The sequence below is a fragment of the Cynocephalus volans genome, chromosome 2 (genome assembly GCF_027409185.1).
Source record: "Cynocephalus volans isolate mCynVol1 chromosome 2, mCynVol1.pri, whole genome shotgun sequence".
In the NCBI taxonomy this organism is placed as follows: Eukaryota; Metazoa; Chordata; class Mammalia; order Dermoptera; family Cynocephalidae; genus Cynocephalus; species Cynocephalus volans.
In genome coordinates this window covers 206,911,462-206,928,589 of record NC_084461.1, presented here as the reverse complement: position 1 = coordinate 206,928,589, position 17,128 = coordinate 206,911,462, and the positions used below count along the sequence as shown (strand labels likewise).

Here is a 17,128-nt window from a genome sequence, read left to right as displayed (position 1 = left end):
AGAATTTAGAAAGAAATGAGCTAGGCATTTATCTCAAAAATTAATAAAGAGAAGCAACAGAGCAAACCTACAGAGATGGGAAGGAAGGAAACAATGAAGAGTGGAAGAAATAAATGAAACAGAGATGAATATAACATAGATTTAAAAAACAAAAACTTTTTATCTTTATTTCTTTAAAAGATTACTTAAATAGACTTCTGGCAGGACTGATCAAGTAAAAAAATTCTTTAAAGCTGCAAATAAATCTAGAGTGGGCAAACATTTCTTTAAAGGGCCAGACAGTACCTATTTTAGGCTTTTTGAATATGGTCTCTGGCAGTTAATCTACTTTGTTACTGTAGCAGGATAACAGACATATACAATACCTAAAAGAATGGGCATGTCTATGTTCCAATACAACTTTACTTATGGACACTAAAATTTGAATATCATATTATTTTCACATGTCACAAAATATTCTACTTTTGATTTTTTCCATCTATTAAAAAAATGTAAAACCTGTTCTTAGCTTACTTGCAAGCTGTACAAAAACAGGTGGCAGGTTGGATTGGACTGACCCCAGATGCAACTTCAAGAGGATGTGTGTCAAGTCTCAGTTGCTTGGTCAAGTTCTTTAAGCATGGGGCAGTCAGGTAGTGCTTTTATGGAAAAAGGTCCACACTTGAGGATTAAGACAGCTGGACTCCTGGTGAACTAACGTAGCCCCTGATGGACCGAGAGCCCACCCAGACCCAGAGCAGGCTCTGGAACCTTGATGGCCCAAGGCCCAAGATCCTTCCAGGGGCTCAGGGGCATTGCAGGGGCCCTTTCCCCTCTCAGCCTGACCCAGCACCCAATGGTCGCCACTAGGGGCGCCAGAGCGCGCGCATGCGCCCAGCCCGCCTGGGCCTCATGGCCAATCCGATAGCGCCAATCGCGCGCCCGCACCTGGCAGCCAATCACAGGTTGCACGGGCGCGCGTGCGAGGGCGACGGCGGCGTCTGCGGCGCCTGGGGCCTGAGGAGGCGTTGTCGCTGCGGGCTTCGCCCAAGGAGAGCCTCCGGGGCTGGTAAGTCGCCGGCGTATCGGGGACCGCTGCAGACAGGGACTGGTGAGGACGGGGGGAGTGGCTCGGCTCGAGCATTTCCTGAGAGATGGGAGGGATTCTACAGCCGCAGTTCCGCAGGTCCCGCGACACCGCGCCTGGCCCTCTGCTGCCCGAGCAGCCTTTCCAGTGGCGCGGCCTTCTGAAAGGAGTGTCAGGGAGACGGCCCCCAGTGGGTCCCAGGACCCCCTTACGCACATCCCCGTCGCTAATCTCAGAAGGCGCCACTTTCAGTCAGCCTCCCCTCCTCCGCGGGAGGCGTCGCCAGCCCTGGGCTCCTGGAGAAGGTCTTGTCGTGCCTCGAAGCTCCTCATGCCCTCCCCTCCCCCACCCCCCGCGGAGGTTCGTTGTGGCGGTTAGTGCGTTTAACAGTCAAACCAGTTTTGTAAACCCTGCCCCGTCCCTATTCTGGAGATCTTCAGACCCAGACCCCTTAAGCGTTTAAAGCATTTGAAAATTCATTTATTAGCCTCTCTTCCCTGTCGCAGTGCATGGTTTGTTTCTCTTGTTTACTGTGTGTCTGCCTGAACTGTAATGAAGCCCCCGGACCCTAATGAAGGCCCCCTGATTTGGGCAGTTTGCCAGTGGGGGGTTTTCTTTAGCGAGGTAGGGTAGATTGGAGGAGCAGATTTGGGGGAGAGGAGTTCAATTCTGTGTACTAGTTAAGCGTGAGATGCTTGATAAACATCCAAATGGCAATGTCAGGTAGGCAGTCCTAAAATATTCTTGTGACATATAAGTAACCCTAATCCTTCTTTGTGGTTACCTCAAGGATGTGACCTTCTGCCTGGAATTTCTCAAGTTCTTAAAAGTTTCGGTGTATACTTGAGGTAAGAGGAGAGAGGTCTCTATAATAAGGTGCAAGGTTCTATCTTTTATACTTCAGTTTTTGTTTCTTCTCTCATGGGCTAACACATTGTTACTTAGTGTTTCCTGAGGGAACCTGAATATGTATGATAAATCGAGGCCAATTGTTGATTTAGATAATTCTGGAGCCCTCAAATTGCTTCCTTAAAAAGGTAGAGGGTGGTGGTGATATTCTTTCACTTGATCCCTTGAAGGGAAAAAAAGTAACTAAGATCACCATACTGTTAGATGTTAAGTTATGTAAAGCTGACTTCTTTTATCATTTTATGAGGCTAGAGTAGATTGATACACATACTACCCTAAGTTTCAGCAAATGTATTTAAGTGGCTCATTCAGGGTAAATCTGTATTCGTTACATGGGGTTAGTTTATTTATATCAGTACCCTTTCTCTTATCAGTGCTACTGGCCTCATAGAATGAGTTGCAAAGTTTTCTCTCCTCTCGTAATTTGTGGAAGAGTTTATGAAGGATTGGTGTTAATTATTTTTTTAAACATTTGATAGATTTCACCGATGTAGCCGTCTGATCTTGGGCTTTTATTTGGGGAAGTCTTGTGATTATCAACTCAATCTCTTCCCTTGTTTTGGATCTATTCATATTTTCTCTTTATTCTTGAGTCAGGTCAGTAGTTTGTGTCTTTTTAGGAACTTGTTAATTTCATCTAGGTTATCTAATTTGTTGGTGTAGAATTGTTCATAGTATTTCCTTGTAATTATTTCTGTGTGGTAAACTAATATTCATATTTATTTAAAAAATAATTTATTGAAGTGAAAGTGACATAACATAAAATCGCCAGTTTGAACAGTTCATAGAAATAGTGGAATAGTGGTTATCAGAGGCAGGGAAAGGGAGGAGGGAGTGGGTGGGGGGAAGGTTCATACACTGGTACAAAGTTACAAAGTTAGAGTTAGATAGGAAGAAGTTCTGGTGCATAAGGTGACAATAGCTAATAATATTGTATTGTGTATTTCAAGATAGCCAGAAAAGAGGATCTTAAATGTTATAACCACAAAGAAATGATAATGTGTTTAGGTGATAGGTACGCTGACTATTATGATTAGATAATAATACAATATATGCATATATTGAAACAACAAACTGTACCCCATAAACAGGTACAATGAAAAAATAAATTTTTTAAAAAAGGAAATACATATTCTTCATTTAAAAAATAAATTAGTGAACATTCAGTGACATTAAAGTACATTCATGATATTGTACATCTGCCACCTCTACCTAGCTCCAATACATTTACATCATTCCAAAGTAAAACCCCTTACCCATTAAGCAGTTTCTCTTCTATTTCACATTTCCCATCACCTGGCAACCACCAATCTCTGTTTAGTCTGTGGCTTTATCTATTCTGTATATTTCCTATAAATGAAACATACAATATGTGATCTTTTGTGCCTGGCTTCTTTCACTTTGCATGTTTTCAGGGTTCGTCCATGTTATAACATGTATCAGTACTTCATTCCTTTTATGGCATAATAATATTCCGTTGTGTGTATATACCATAATTTGTTTTATCTGTTCATCCATTGATGGACATTTGTGTTGTTTCTACCTTTTGGTTTTTATGAATAGCTGCTATAAAAGTGAGTACATATACTTGTTTGAGTACCTGTTTTCAGTTCTTTGGGGTATGTACTTAGAAGTAGACTTGTGGGGTCATGTGATAATTCTATGTTTAACTTTTTGAGGAACTACCAAACTATTTAACACAAAAATCCTCCAAATTTTGCAAGTCTTTGGTTAATATTCAGGACCTGAAATACTTGATTTTACATTTTTTGCTTGTGTCCTCTTTGCTTTTATGAAAGAGCAGCACCTTTTCCCACCAATCTTGCTGACCTCACTCTGTTGCCAGTCATTTAACAAACTGGAATTGTCATGCTTTTCTTTTCAGTTGTCTTTTTTATGGTCTTCCACAACCCCTCTTTATACCATTCTTCGCTCACCTGACAATTCCAAACCCTTTCTAAACACTCAACCTTAGTAAAAGAACTTAGCTGTGAAGTAACAGACCACTTTTAGATTGAACTGCCACCCTGCTCATATCTCCTTTGTAGATTATTCTGACCAAGATTCTTCTCTTTGGAAGAAGGAAAATAAAAGGGAAAATGGCTGATTCTGTTGCTTGGGAAAAGATCCCATGCAGGATTCTAACCATACTGTTCTGAGAAAAGGCTTCCCCAAACTATTGGTCCCCATGATGAGGTCTGGCCATAGGCATTCTTCTTCTGAACCCCAGGATTGCAGGGTTCTCACATTTGCTATATAACAGTACACCTCAGTGGCTCCCAGACTTGAAGAAAATTGGCTCTTTTCCAAGTTTTAACATTTCCTATCTCATCCCTCAGTCCACATTTTTTTCATTGAATTTATTTCTAACTCCTTCTAGATAACGATTTTTCTTTAGTGAATATTTGAGTGCTTATTGTGTACCAGGCACAGCTCTAGGCACTTGAGAGCGATCAGTGAACAAAGCAGACAAAAAATGAACAACAACAACAAAAAAACCAAAACTACTGTAACAGAAGAAACTGACAGTCCAGTGGAAGAAGATAGTAAACATAATAAATACATAAATTCTCTGGTGAAATGAAAGGTGATATTATAGAATTAGGAAAAAAATAATAGAGCAGGGTTAGAGGATTGGAAGTTGGGGAGATAGTAAGTAGTATTGTAGTTTTAGATAGGGTAGTCAGGTTAAGTCTCATGGAGAAAATAAATTTGGATATGTACTTAAAGAAGATGTTAGCCGTGGGGACAACAGTGTCAGGTGGAGACCGTGAAGGAGTAGCAAGGAAGCCACTGTGGCTGGATTGGAGTGAATGAAGGTTAGACTAGTGGGAAAAGAGGTCAAGGAGGTAACAAGAGTGGAAATGATGAGGATTGTAAATTCTTGATTTTTCTCTCAGTGTAGTCTATAGAAATTGTAATGTCTTTTGATAAGGTACAACCTTGGTTTAATAGTTGCACCCCTCCTACATTCCCAGGCTAGTTTAAACCCTATTCTATACTCCTCTACCATTCTAAGCTTATTTATGAAGAAATACTTATTTTAAAATATTTATGAAAAACATTTTTTTATTTTATTAGTTGCCCTAGGATAGAATGGAAATGTTTCCTGCAGTTTTAAGGATCTTATGTAGTTCCCATTTCCTCCAAGGACCTGTGTTTAATGGGCATTAAATTCTGTTTTTTTTTTTTAAAGATGACCGGTAAGGGGATCTTAACCCTTGACTTGGTGTTGTCAGCACCACACTCAGCCAGTGAGCGAACCAACCATCCCTATATGGAATCCGAACCCGGGGCCTTGGTGTTATCAACACCACACTCTCCCGAGGCCGGCCTGGGCATTAAATTCTAAGACAGCAAATTTGCATAGTTTTTGGTGGGGGAGGGATAAGAGTGCTGTGGATAGAGGGTGGGTGAGGCAGGAGTTTTGAGGAGCAGCAGTGGGGTGAAGAGACTTATCCATGAGGGAAGATGGCGGAGATAGGTACCAGAGGAGTCTTGGTGGCCTAAGATCTAATCTCAGAAGTTACTCAAGAAGCACTGATGCTTGAAAACAGCTGGTGTGTGGCTGTAACAAAGACCCATTAGAAGTGCCATTGTTTGAATGTAGAGGAATAACCTGAAAGGTAGGTCATCACCCATCAGCCTCTCAGCTGCCTTTGGAATGGAACCCTCCCATTGGCTCCTCCCGTGGCCCTTAGCGGCTTCCTTAGTTGGAGTATGAATTGAGTTTTGAGGACAAATCTCTTAGATCTAATAGGTCTTTGCACCTCCCCACCCCAATATTTGAAGATTCTGGTAAATTGGAAAATAAGGATTTATCCATTCATTCATTGATGGACGTTTGTGGAGAATGTTCTCTGGACACCTAGAGAGAATTAATAAGAAAACTCCTATGGTCTACTGCAACTCTTGTTCTGAATGAACTCATCCATTAGCTTCTTAGCTTTATTCCTGGTTCTTGCTCTACTTCTCTTTTTTCAACTTGAATGGTTGGTTGGAGAGTTGGTCAATGTAGACAATAGCCAAAGATCAGCTAGATGAAAGTCCAGTGTTATTGGAAGCCAGTTTGTTTGTTTGTTTATACAAGAACTTATTTCTCAGTTTTAGAGAGTGGGAAGTCCAAGATTAAGGTGCTGGCCAATATGGTTCCCTAGTGAGGCTCTCTTCCTAGCTGGTAGAGGATTGCTTCTTCCTGTGTCCTCACGTGGCAGGCAGACAGAGAGAAAGCAAGGTCTTTGGCGTCACTTCTTATAAGGGCCTGCCTTCAAGACCTCATCTAAACATAATTACCTCCTAAAGGCCCCATCTCCAAATATCATCACATTGGGGTTTATGGCTTCAGCATATAAATTGGGGGGGGGGACATAGTTCAGTCCATAGCATAATCTAAAATGTATTCTCTTTATTTAACATTTAAATTTTTTTTTTTTTTTTTGGTGGCCGGTGCAGGGATTGAACCCTGGACCTTGGTGTTATTGGCACTATGCTCTAACCAACTGAGCCAACTGGACAGCTTAGTGGTCTTTTAAGATCCATCTAGTGGTGGTGTGCTGTATAATTTGAAGGTCAGAGAGAAGAGACAGAACAATTTGGAATCTAGTACAAGTGTACAAACATGAGATAACCAGTAGACCTGCACCTAGAAGTTGGGACTGTGGGGGGCATTAATAGGAATGGAAATGAAAGGTAGTTAGAATTAGCAATGCTCTAAAAGTTATTTAGAATTATAAGGTTCTGTTACTAATTTGAACTTATAAGGTTCTATGACTAATTTGATGGGAGGTTGGGGAGGTTTGAACAGGTTTTAAAAAATAGACGGAGATGCTTATTAAGTAAGTAGGAAAAAAAAAAAAAAGAGGAAACGAATCCAGTGAGACACTTTAATTCTTAGAGACTAAGCAGTTAATAGCACCATTATCAGAAATAAGCATATGTTAAGTCAGAGTTCTAGTGGAAAGAACACAGAACTAGAATTTAGAAGTCATGCATTTTGGTGCTAATTCTGTCTACAAACCCTCCATATAACTAGGTAAATCATAAACTTTTGGGGGCTTTAAAAATCCATCCTCATATAAATCTGATGTCCATATTAGTTGTCAAATTATCTTCTGATTTTTATGATATCAGGGAAAATATTAATAATTCTGATTTAGAATTTTTTCTTTATAAAGGATGTTAGGGCATATGCGTAGAATTACCCAGAAGGTAGTTACTGGAAATGTAGAAGTGATCCTAATAAGAAGGTTAGATTTGGGCATTTCTCCCACAGAACATTTGGTAATGCCTGGAGCCATTTTTGTTTGTCACAACTGGGGGATTGCAACTGGCATCTAGAGGGTAGAGGCTAGGGATGCTGCTAAACATCCTGCAGTGCACCCAGCAGCACCCCACAACAAAGAATTATCTGGTAAAAAATGTCAATAGTGTTAGGTTGAGAAACACTGGGCTAGGTGGCATCATCCTGGACTTAAGGTCTTGAAGCCTTACACAGACAGACCAAACCAGTTTCAGTTAACTCCAAAGAGATGTTTTCGAATCTGCCTCATATTTTTTCTGGCATTTCCTATCTATTTGGTTTATTTAATTACCTACTTGATCTTAGTTTTGAACTTGTAAATCACTATTCATGACACACCAGGTGTAAGCTTCATCGATTCATTACTGTCTATTTACTCAGTGCTTAGCACAGTATCTAACTGGCATTGGGCAAACAAAATACAGTTTTGGAATAAGTGAGGAAAAGGATACATAATTTTTATTATGGTTAATATTGTATTTTTTTTTTTTTTTTTGACCGGTAAGGGGATCTTAACCCTTGACTTGGTGTTGTGAGCACCACGCTCAGCCAGTGAGTGAACCGGCCATCCGTATATGGGATCCGAACCCGGGGCCTTGGTGTTCTCAGCACCGCACTCTCCCGAGTGAGCCACGGGCCGGCCCAATATTGTATTTCTTTTAAAATTCACTTCCAAGTTGATGCACATATTTGCAGGAATAAATATTATGAATAGTTCCAAAATTGATGCTGATATCCTAATTAAAGTTAATGCAACAAGCATGGCACATATTGGATGCCAATTTAATTTTTATACATTGGACTATGTTGGTTTGAGGGGTCCACATCTGGCTACAGTCAATCCTGACATGTTCAGAAATTGGTGAGTTATGAACCATGGTTTAAAGCACCTACATTTTGCTAGCTTTAGACCAATGTTTTTCAAACCACTAGTAGTTACCGATTGATTTGTCTTAATTGATTTTATGGGTCATAGAAATGAAATAGAAAATATTAGAATGCATTCTGTGTAGTAAAGACAATTATTATATGTGTTTGTGCTTATATAGCGGGACTCCATATAACCTTTTTTTTTTTTTTTTTTACTATTGGGTGTGGTCAAAAATGTTTGTAAAAAGCTAGCAGCTTTAAATCCTTTATTAGCCTACAGAATTTCCAACTTGGACAAGGTTCTCAGAGTAAATTTGTAGAAAACGTGGAATCAGTGGAGCACAATCTGCTCTACAAATAAAGGATCTTATTGAGATATTACTTTTTATTGCTTCATTTAACAAATTCTGTACTTGTTGAGTACCTGTGCTGTGCCAGGCACTGTTCTTAGTGATGGGGATAAAATAGTCAACAAAAGATGCAATCCTTGCCCTTTGGAGTTTATGTTCCAGTGGATAGACAGTAGAAAATAATCAAGATAAATAAGTAAAGTTATAATAGGGCTTGAAAGTGAAAAGAAAAGAGAAGAGAGATTGGGAGTATGAGTTAGAGGTTGGTCGGAATGTTTGAGAACCTCACTGAGAAGGGTACTTGGAACAGAGCCCTGAAGGTGGTGAGGAGTCAGCCATACAGGTATCTGGATGAAGAGCAATCATATTAGAGGGAGTATCATATACAAGGGCCCTGAGCAAGGTAAAGAGTCTAATGCATTCAAGAAATAGCAAAGAGGGATCTCCGTTTGTTAGAGTATGATGCTGGTAACACCAAGGTCCAGGGTTTGATCTCTGTACTGGCCAGCTGCCAAAAAAAAAAAAAAAAAAAAAATAGCAAGGAGGTTATGTGGCTAGAGTGAAGTGGGTTGGGGAGAAGAGTAAGAGATATCTGGTAGGCAGCATGCAACGTTGGAAGCTTGGTCTTACAGGCATTGGAAGGACTTAGCCTTTTACTCTGAGTGAATCAAAAAGCATTGGAGGATTTTGAACTGACTAGTGATATGATTTGACTTGTTAACAGAATCACTCTGCCTGCCATGTGGAGAAGAGATTGAGGTGGGCTGAGGGAGGAAGCACTGTTGTATTTAAGTGCAGTGGGGAAGTCAGGACTGGAGGGAGAAATTTAGGAGAGATCAGTGAATGGATTTTAATTAAGGCCATGAGTTAGAAAGTTTATCAAGAGTGTTCATTCCTAGTTTGTCTGCCTGGTATGTGTTAAGAACTTGACATCGGCCTATGCTATTTGTTGGCTAGATGCTCTTACTCTATAAATTTGACACCTCTTTTCTATATTAATATTTATGAAATTAGCATGTATGAATCAATTGACATGTGCATTTAATATAAATTTATTTTAGTTCTACTACAAAGTAAGATGCCATTAAGTAGTTGATGCTTTTAAAAAATAGCTGTTACCTTAAGTCTAAGAAATAAGAATTTTTGCCTTCAAGGAACCAAAAGTCATTTAAAATAAAATATTTACTAAATAAGATGCAGCTGGTGTGTGGCAGACTGAGGATTCCAGCTTAATTTTCTCCAATTCCAAAGCCCACGCTTCTAAACACTGTACAGTGGTGCCTTTGTAAAAATTCCTTTCCTTCCATATGATTTTACCTAGTGATTAGTTGCTGAAGGGTTTTTTGGTTTTGTTTTTGTTTTTTTAAATGGAAGACATCATAATCAATATAGGGCAAAGTAATAATTATGGGGTCACAGAGACCTGATCTTGTGTCATAGGTTTTAAGATGTCATTTATCCTCTTTGAGTCCCAGTGTCTTTATCTGTAAAAGAAGGATATTTATAACTATCTTAGAGTTTTGGAGGAGAATTACATAAAATAGTGCATTTTTTTGTACTTACTAATAGTGTGTTTGTATTTAGGTGGCAGTTTATATCAAGTAAGCACTGGAACTTGTGGTCACACCCTTCAAGAATAAAAAAGTTAGAAAATGGAACAACCACAAATGTTACGTGAGGAAGAAAGAGAGCCAGAACCACAGAAGAATGTAAAAGAAGCCAAACAAGTAGATGATGAAGATGCTGAACTGATCTTTGTTGGAGTGGAACATGTAAATGAAGATGCTGAGCTTATTTTTGTTGGGGTGACCTCAAATTCAAAACCAGTTGTTTCAAACATTTTGAACAGAGTCACCCCAGGTTCATGTTCAAGGAGAAATAAGTATCGTCACCGTAGAAAAGATAATGCTCCCAAATCGCAGCCTGCAAGTCATACATCAGAAGCAGTGACCGTCTTGCCAGCTTCTCAATCTGAATTGAGGTCAAGAGATAGTCCTATTATTATTGAGCCTTTGTCTAAACCTGATTATAAAAGCAATTCACCACAAGTCGTGCCTAACAGCTCTTCTGAGTTATGTTCTCCTTTGGTTACATTCAAAAGTTCATTGCATCATCCAGTAAGAGCAGCACTTTCAGTAGGAGGTATGAATGAAAGTCCTTGTTTATCAAAGCAACTTTCCACTTCTGAAGTGAATAGCATAAATTCCAAAAAGCCTAAACTCAGTGATGGAATCATAGGGGGATATTCTCCAGCTTTGTCCCCCTCAGATACCTTTCATATAGTGAATACTCAGCAAAATACACCCTCAAGTGATGTTCATACCTCATTAAGCCATGTTCAGAATGGAGCCTCTTTTCCAACAGCTTTTCCAAAGGACAGTGTCCATTTTAAGCCTGTAAATCTTAATAGGGAAAATGGAGTGGCAAAAACAGATTTTTTGAGTGTAGCAAGTCAGAGCAAGACCTTTGCTCCCAAGAAAGGAAATCTTATTGTGTCACTTAGTGACTTCTACTATGGACAGCATAAAGGAGATGGGCACCCAGAACAGAAGACTCACACAACCTTTAAATGCCTCAGCTGCTTGAAAGTTCTAAAAAATGTTAAGTTTATGAATCATATGAAGCACCACTTGGAACTTGAGAAGCAGAAGAATGACAGCTGGGAAAACCACACCACTTGCCAGCACTGCCACCGACAGTTTCCAAATCCTTTCCAGCTGCAATGTCACATTGAAAGTGTACACACTACCCAGGAGCCCTCTGCAGTCTGTAAAATCTGTGAATTGTCATTTGAAACAGATCAGGTTCTCTTACAACACATGAAGGACAATCATAAACCTGGGGAAATGCCCTATGTGTGCCAGGCTTGCAGTTACAGATCGTCAGCCTTTTCTGATGTGGAAACACATTTTAGAACGTGCCATGAAAACACTAAGAATTTGCTTTGTCCATTTTGTCTCAAAATTTTCAAAACTGCAACACCGTACATGAGTCATTATAGGAGGCACTGGGAAAAGAGTGTTCACCAGTGTTCTAAATGCCGGCTACAGTTTTTAACTTTCAAGGAGAAAATGGAGCACAAGACCCTGTGTCATCAAATGTTTAAGAAGCCTACACAACTAGAAGGATTGCCTCCTGAAACAAAAGTTGTTATTCAAGTATCAGTGGGACCTCTTCAACCAGGATCAGTGGAAGTAGCATCCATTACTGTGAGCACATCTGACTCGGAACCATCACCCCCCAGGACTAAAAGTGGGACTTTAGAAAACCCTCATTAATTTTAGTTTCAGTAAATCTGAAGCAAGTCAAAACCAATCAATTTAAATCAAAATCCCCATAAGTATAAAAAATACATACCATACATTATTTAATAGTACCAAAAATAGCAAAATGAATGAATTATAAGTTTTTAAAACCTCATAATATGCAATATTGTTTGATCTGAACTTTGAGGTGTTATTTTAAATTACCTGGTTTTCATGTTAACTATCTAACTTAACACATGAAAGGTGTTTGTATGAGAGAGAGAGAGAGAGAGAGAGAGAGAGAGAGAGAGAGAGAGAGAGAGGGAGAGAAAGAAAGGAAACCTATTTATTTTTTTTGGTGTTTTATGTTACTCTTAAGTGTGAAAGCTCTTTTCTATATAGAATTTGTAGTTTTTGAAGTACTTAATTTTATTTTCAATTTTTTCCATGTTTTAAAGATTTTGCTATTAACTCTAGTCAGACTGGAATGGCTTTGTTATGGCCTGGCCCATTTGCTGCTGAAGTCCCAGAAGTGCCTCTGTTGTGCTGGTATAAAATAACCTGGTTTTGAAAGCCTGGGTGTGTAGTTGAGGGAGAAGCTATACCAGGAATTGATATCAGGAAGATGGAGGTGAGTCAAGGGAGAGCAGCGGCTCCTTGTCCCAGTTGAGGGATAGGCACACATTTATTCACTGCGGTCTTGGAGCCAAAGCAGAAGGAACACTGTCTTGGAGTGCCTTTACCTAATCCATGAACATTCAAGGAAGCAAAACCATTAAAAGTAAAATGCCTGAGTTTGGTGAGGGACCCCTGCAGACATCAAACAGCTGCTGTGTATCATTGGCTTCAGATGATTGGGGCCTGGTGCTAGGAGACTTCTGTTGAGTGATTTGAAGGGAAATTAGATTCGCTCCCCTCTCCCTTCTGACAAGCTGCTAGTGGAGAATGAACTTGCTGTATTCCTCTCAGTCACAGCAGTAAAGCAAGTTAAATGTCTCAAGGGAAAGGAACCCTGACATCCATAATTTGAACTGTACTGGACCCATAGTTTTAACTGAAAAGGGCCAAACAAATGGTATCTGTTCAGTTCATGGACTGAACTAAATTTAGTTCTCCCACTATTAAGCTGGAATGAGGGCTTGTCTGAGAACATTAGGTACAGTGGACAAAAATAGCCCAGGGTGACTGACTAGTATTAAACCCATACGGGGCTTTTTCTTATATTTTTCTGTGCACATGTGTCTTACCCTAATTGAAAATGTGAAGCTTTCAGTTTTCTGTCTTGCCTTGGGCATGAGTGTATTATGGTTAACAGTTACTCTTTTCTTGTATGTATCATTTCCTAATTTATCACACCAATACTGTTCGGGTCTTACTTGACACATTAGTGTGCCAGAAATGTCCCATTTATTTTAATAAGTGTTAAGTCTTAGAGTTAATATCCTTTATCTAATCTATCCTATTTTCTAACCTGTAGTATGGGGGTATCTTTTTTCCTTGCCCTCCCCAGGGATAATTTCACAGAACTGTGGAATACCCTTTTAAGTATTGGTTCCTGAACATCAGCAGCTTTGACTGCTTCTGTGGGTTCCCAGGGTTGTCTTCCTGGGCATGTTATAGTGCCATCTCTTGTTTCTCCACCCTGACCCAGGTGCCCAGCAGCCTCTGTTCACCAGTCAAGGAGTCTGACATCCTGGCTATAGATGACATAGGTCTGGAGAAATCTCTACTTTTTTCCTTGCTTTTTTCGTAAAGGTACTTATCTTTCCCCACTTCTTTCTCCCTTCCTCAATCTAGTTAAATTTCCTAAGCTTTCACAAAAAGCTGAAAAGAGATTATCATCAAAGGCTTGGGGAGGATGGGGCTGGCTGGTTAGCTCAGTTACAGCATGGTGCTGATAACATCAAGGTCCAGGGTTTGATATTCCTGTACTGGCCAGCCATCCAAAAAAAAAGGGGGGGGGACTGCAGATAACACAGAAGTTGTGAGTATATTGTGCACATTTTAGATAATTTCCTGACTGTAGATTCATTGATTCTGTTGTATTTATTTGCTTGATGCTTGATTGATTTGCACCTTGAACATTTTACTAGGCCTTTTCAATTAGTTTTCTTGGGCCAAGGTACTTTACTAAAATTTCAGTCTGAACTTTTTCTTTAGGCATAGAAAGAGTGTGTGTGTGTGTGTGTGTGTGTGTTTGTATCCCACTTGTTCTGATCTCAGGTGGAAAATCCTGCTGTGTACAGATCTGTAGTCTTTTGCATACTTACCTCCTTTATTCTGTTTTTATGGTAAAAATATGAAATGTTTTAGTTCTATGTTTTTGTGATTGCTTAATATTATCAACACTGTTAATGTTTGCCATTTCACTAAAGCATGCTCCTAAGAAATACAGATTGTCATTTATTGCCAACCACAGGTTCCAGTAATCTGGCCTCTGCCTACCTTCTCTCTTCCATTCTCTACCATGTTCCCCACTGATGCACTATTTTTGACACACTGGCCTTGCTTTTCCTTAAGCAAATCACATTTTTTCCTAATCCAAAGACTTTGCACATGCTATTCGCTTTCTTAGAATGCTCTTACCCTAGGCTTTCATAGCTTGCTACCTCACTAATTTACACTTTCCTTTGGTTCATTGAATTTCATCAAGGTTCTTAGAATGACACTGAACTCTCCCTTTCCCCCCACCTTTTTTTTTTTTTAAAAAAACTTACTTTCTTCTCCTCTTGAAAGGCACTTTACTTCTCCCTACCCCTTTCTTCCCTCTCCAATCTAGTAAAATTTCCTAGGTTTTCATTAAAAAACTGGGAAGAGATCATCATCAAGGGCTTTGCTTCTCTTTTAGCATTGAGCTAGCTTGAGTCAATTTATGTGCCTGTAACCAAAAGAAAATTAGTATAGTGAGTAGAGTTCTTTCAGGAGCTTTCTCTGCTTTTTCTATCGATACTTCTATTTTTTTTATGGCAATGTCACTTTGTTTTGTTTACAAATATATTGAATATCTGTCAAGATTACTATTTTGTTATTGCCCTTTGTGAATTTCCTTGTCTATTTTGCTTGCTTATTCATTCAGATGAAATTTATTTTTTTGTTAATGTTGCCAAAAATTGTAAGTAAAATAGCAATTATAGTAATAAAATGTTTTGTGAAAAAATATTTTTGCTATGTTGTCTTTATATCAATAACACGATGTTTTTAGTTTTATTTAATTTTTATTTAGTACTATTATGTAAACTCTTTGCCTTCTTGCAAAGGATTTATTTTTAGTTTTATTGCATTGGCCAGAACTTCTAAACAATGATATGTATGATGGAGTTAATGGGCTTTCTTGTTCTTGGTTTTAAATGAGAAATGATTTACCATTAAAAGTAATGAGTATGTTACTTGAAGAATTTCTATTTTCATTTTTAGAATCTTTAAAGAGAATTATTGTTTGGTTTTATTGGCTAGTTTACAACATCTGTTGAGACAATCATGTACTTTTTCTCTACTAACCCAAAGTTTTATTTGGCTGCATTCACAATTTTCCTGGTAGAAACCTCCCTTTCCTGAAGTAAACATAGCTCCACTTGGGGTAGAATATTATTTTCACTACTCAGAACCAATTCTCTTTCTTATTTCTAATATTAAGGTATATTTTCTCTTTTATTAGATTTGTCACAGTTTTATTAATGTTTCTGATTTACTTTTTCTAAGAAGCAATCTCTGATTTGATTTATTATCCCAACTAGTTTTGTTTTTGTTGTTCCCTATTTTTATCTTTATTCATTATGTCCCTTCTGCTTTCTTTAAGCATTGTCTTTTTTTATGACCTTTTATTTTCAAAGCTTTGTTTCTTTTCTAGTAAAGGATTTAAGACTACCTCTGTTTATAGCTTTGTCTGAATTGCAAATATTTTGATGCATATTTTAATTTTTATTAAAGTTTTTATTCTCATTATTTTGGAGGGGTAAGTTAATTGCAAAGATTCAGAATATTGCAGGCTGAACATTGAGTTTTCCTTGAAGCTTTGAGGGTATGTGTGTGTGTATACTGTCATGTCTATTAACATAAACATCCTTTTCAAATTATTGCATGGATTATTAAAAAGAGTTAGTTTTGGTTGGTAAAAATATGAAAAATTTTTTTCAATTATTTTGTTCAGTAAAAATATGAAAAATTTTTTTCAATTATTTTGTTCTTTTCTTTCCTGTAGTTAACAATCCTGTACGTTTTAATTATAGAAGTTTATCCCTCCAAAATGAATATGGTATAAAAGGTAAAGATATGAAAATATTCACTTGAGAGTAGTTCCTAGTTACAATACTTGGAAACCAAACTAAAGATAAAAGAAACAATAAAATGTATACCCACTATAAACATATTAGTTATCGCAAGTAATGACTTTAGGAACTATGGCAGCATAAAATTTTATTTGGCTATAATACAGAATGAGAAAGCAACATACAAAGTTGTACTTTGCAATAACAGTTACGCATGGTAAATAACTATGAAAAATACTAAATGCAATTGAGTTTACTTAAGTGCTTATTTTTTTCTATATATTTTATATAATTGATTTATTTTACCTTTAAAAAGTATTCATCATATAAATAAAAGAACAAAAGTAGATTCCATTTCAGTGGGTAGCTCTCTTAGATTTTTTCCTTCCTGGTTATGAGATTGAAATGAGAACAATTGTCAAAATGTGTCAAGACTGCTACCAGGACAGAAGAATCTTTCTTAGCTTTAGGAGAAGTATTGGCAAACTATGGCCTATAGGCTAAGAATTTAAAGTTCTAAAGCATTATTAAAAAAAAAAAAAAAAAAAGACAGCCAGAGTCTCATATGTGCCCTGCATATCCTAAAGTATTTACTACTTGGCACTTTACAGAAAAAAGTCTTCTGACCTCTGTTCTAGGTTATGAGTTATGACTTAGACTCATCTGAACCCTCTCTTGTATTTCTGCATGTGGGTACTAGTGACTTGCAAGAGCTTTGGATGTGAATTTGATAGGGCTATAATTCCTTCATCCTATCCAGTGATAAAGAGTCCAAAGCAGTAGAAAGAGACAAATGTCCAGAAAATGACAAAACAGGAAATACCCGAAGGATGTGTATATGTGTGTGTGTGAACACACATGTCAAAAAAAGTCTCAATACCATTTTCTGTGTTGGGGTTTTTTGGCTGCTGGCCGGTATGCCATTTTCCATGTTTTTTGATGAGTGTGATTGTGTGCTTCTTGAATACAACAGGAAAGAGAGGGGGTGTATTAGATATCTATTGCTGTATAACAAATTACCACACACACAAAAAAACAGTTTAAACATTTATTATCTCACACATTTTCTGAGCATCAAGAACCCAGGTGTAGCTCAGCTGGGTTGTTCTGGCTCAGGGTCTCAC

At 38.2% G+C, this 17,128-nt stretch overlaps 1 protein-coding gene across 2 annotated transcripts; it reads left to right on the top strand.

The window, feature by feature from the left end:
- The first annotated feature begins 965 nt into the window (after positions 1 to 965).
- Positions 966 to 14,799, top strand: ZNF280B (zinc finger protein 280B). Of its 2 annotated transcripts, XM_063087489.1 has the most exons (3): positions 996 to 1,048; positions 1,857 to 1,914; positions 10,079 to 14,799. In XM_063087489.1, the coding sequence occupies exon 3, from the start codon at positions 10,147 to 10,149 to the stop codon at positions 11,770 to 11,772; it is 1,626 nt and encodes a 541-aa protein (XP_062943559.1). In that variant the 5' UTR covers positions 996 to 1,048; positions 1,857 to 1,914; positions 10,079 to 10,146; the 3' UTR covers positions 11,773 to 14,799. The 2 variants fall into 2 exon arrangements, with proteins under 2 accessions (XP_062943558.1, XP_062943559.1); XM_063087488.1 differs by lacking the exon at positions 1,857 to 1,914 and having other exon boundaries at positions 966 to 1,048.
- Positions 14,800 to 17,128: the final 2,329 nt, after the last annotated feature.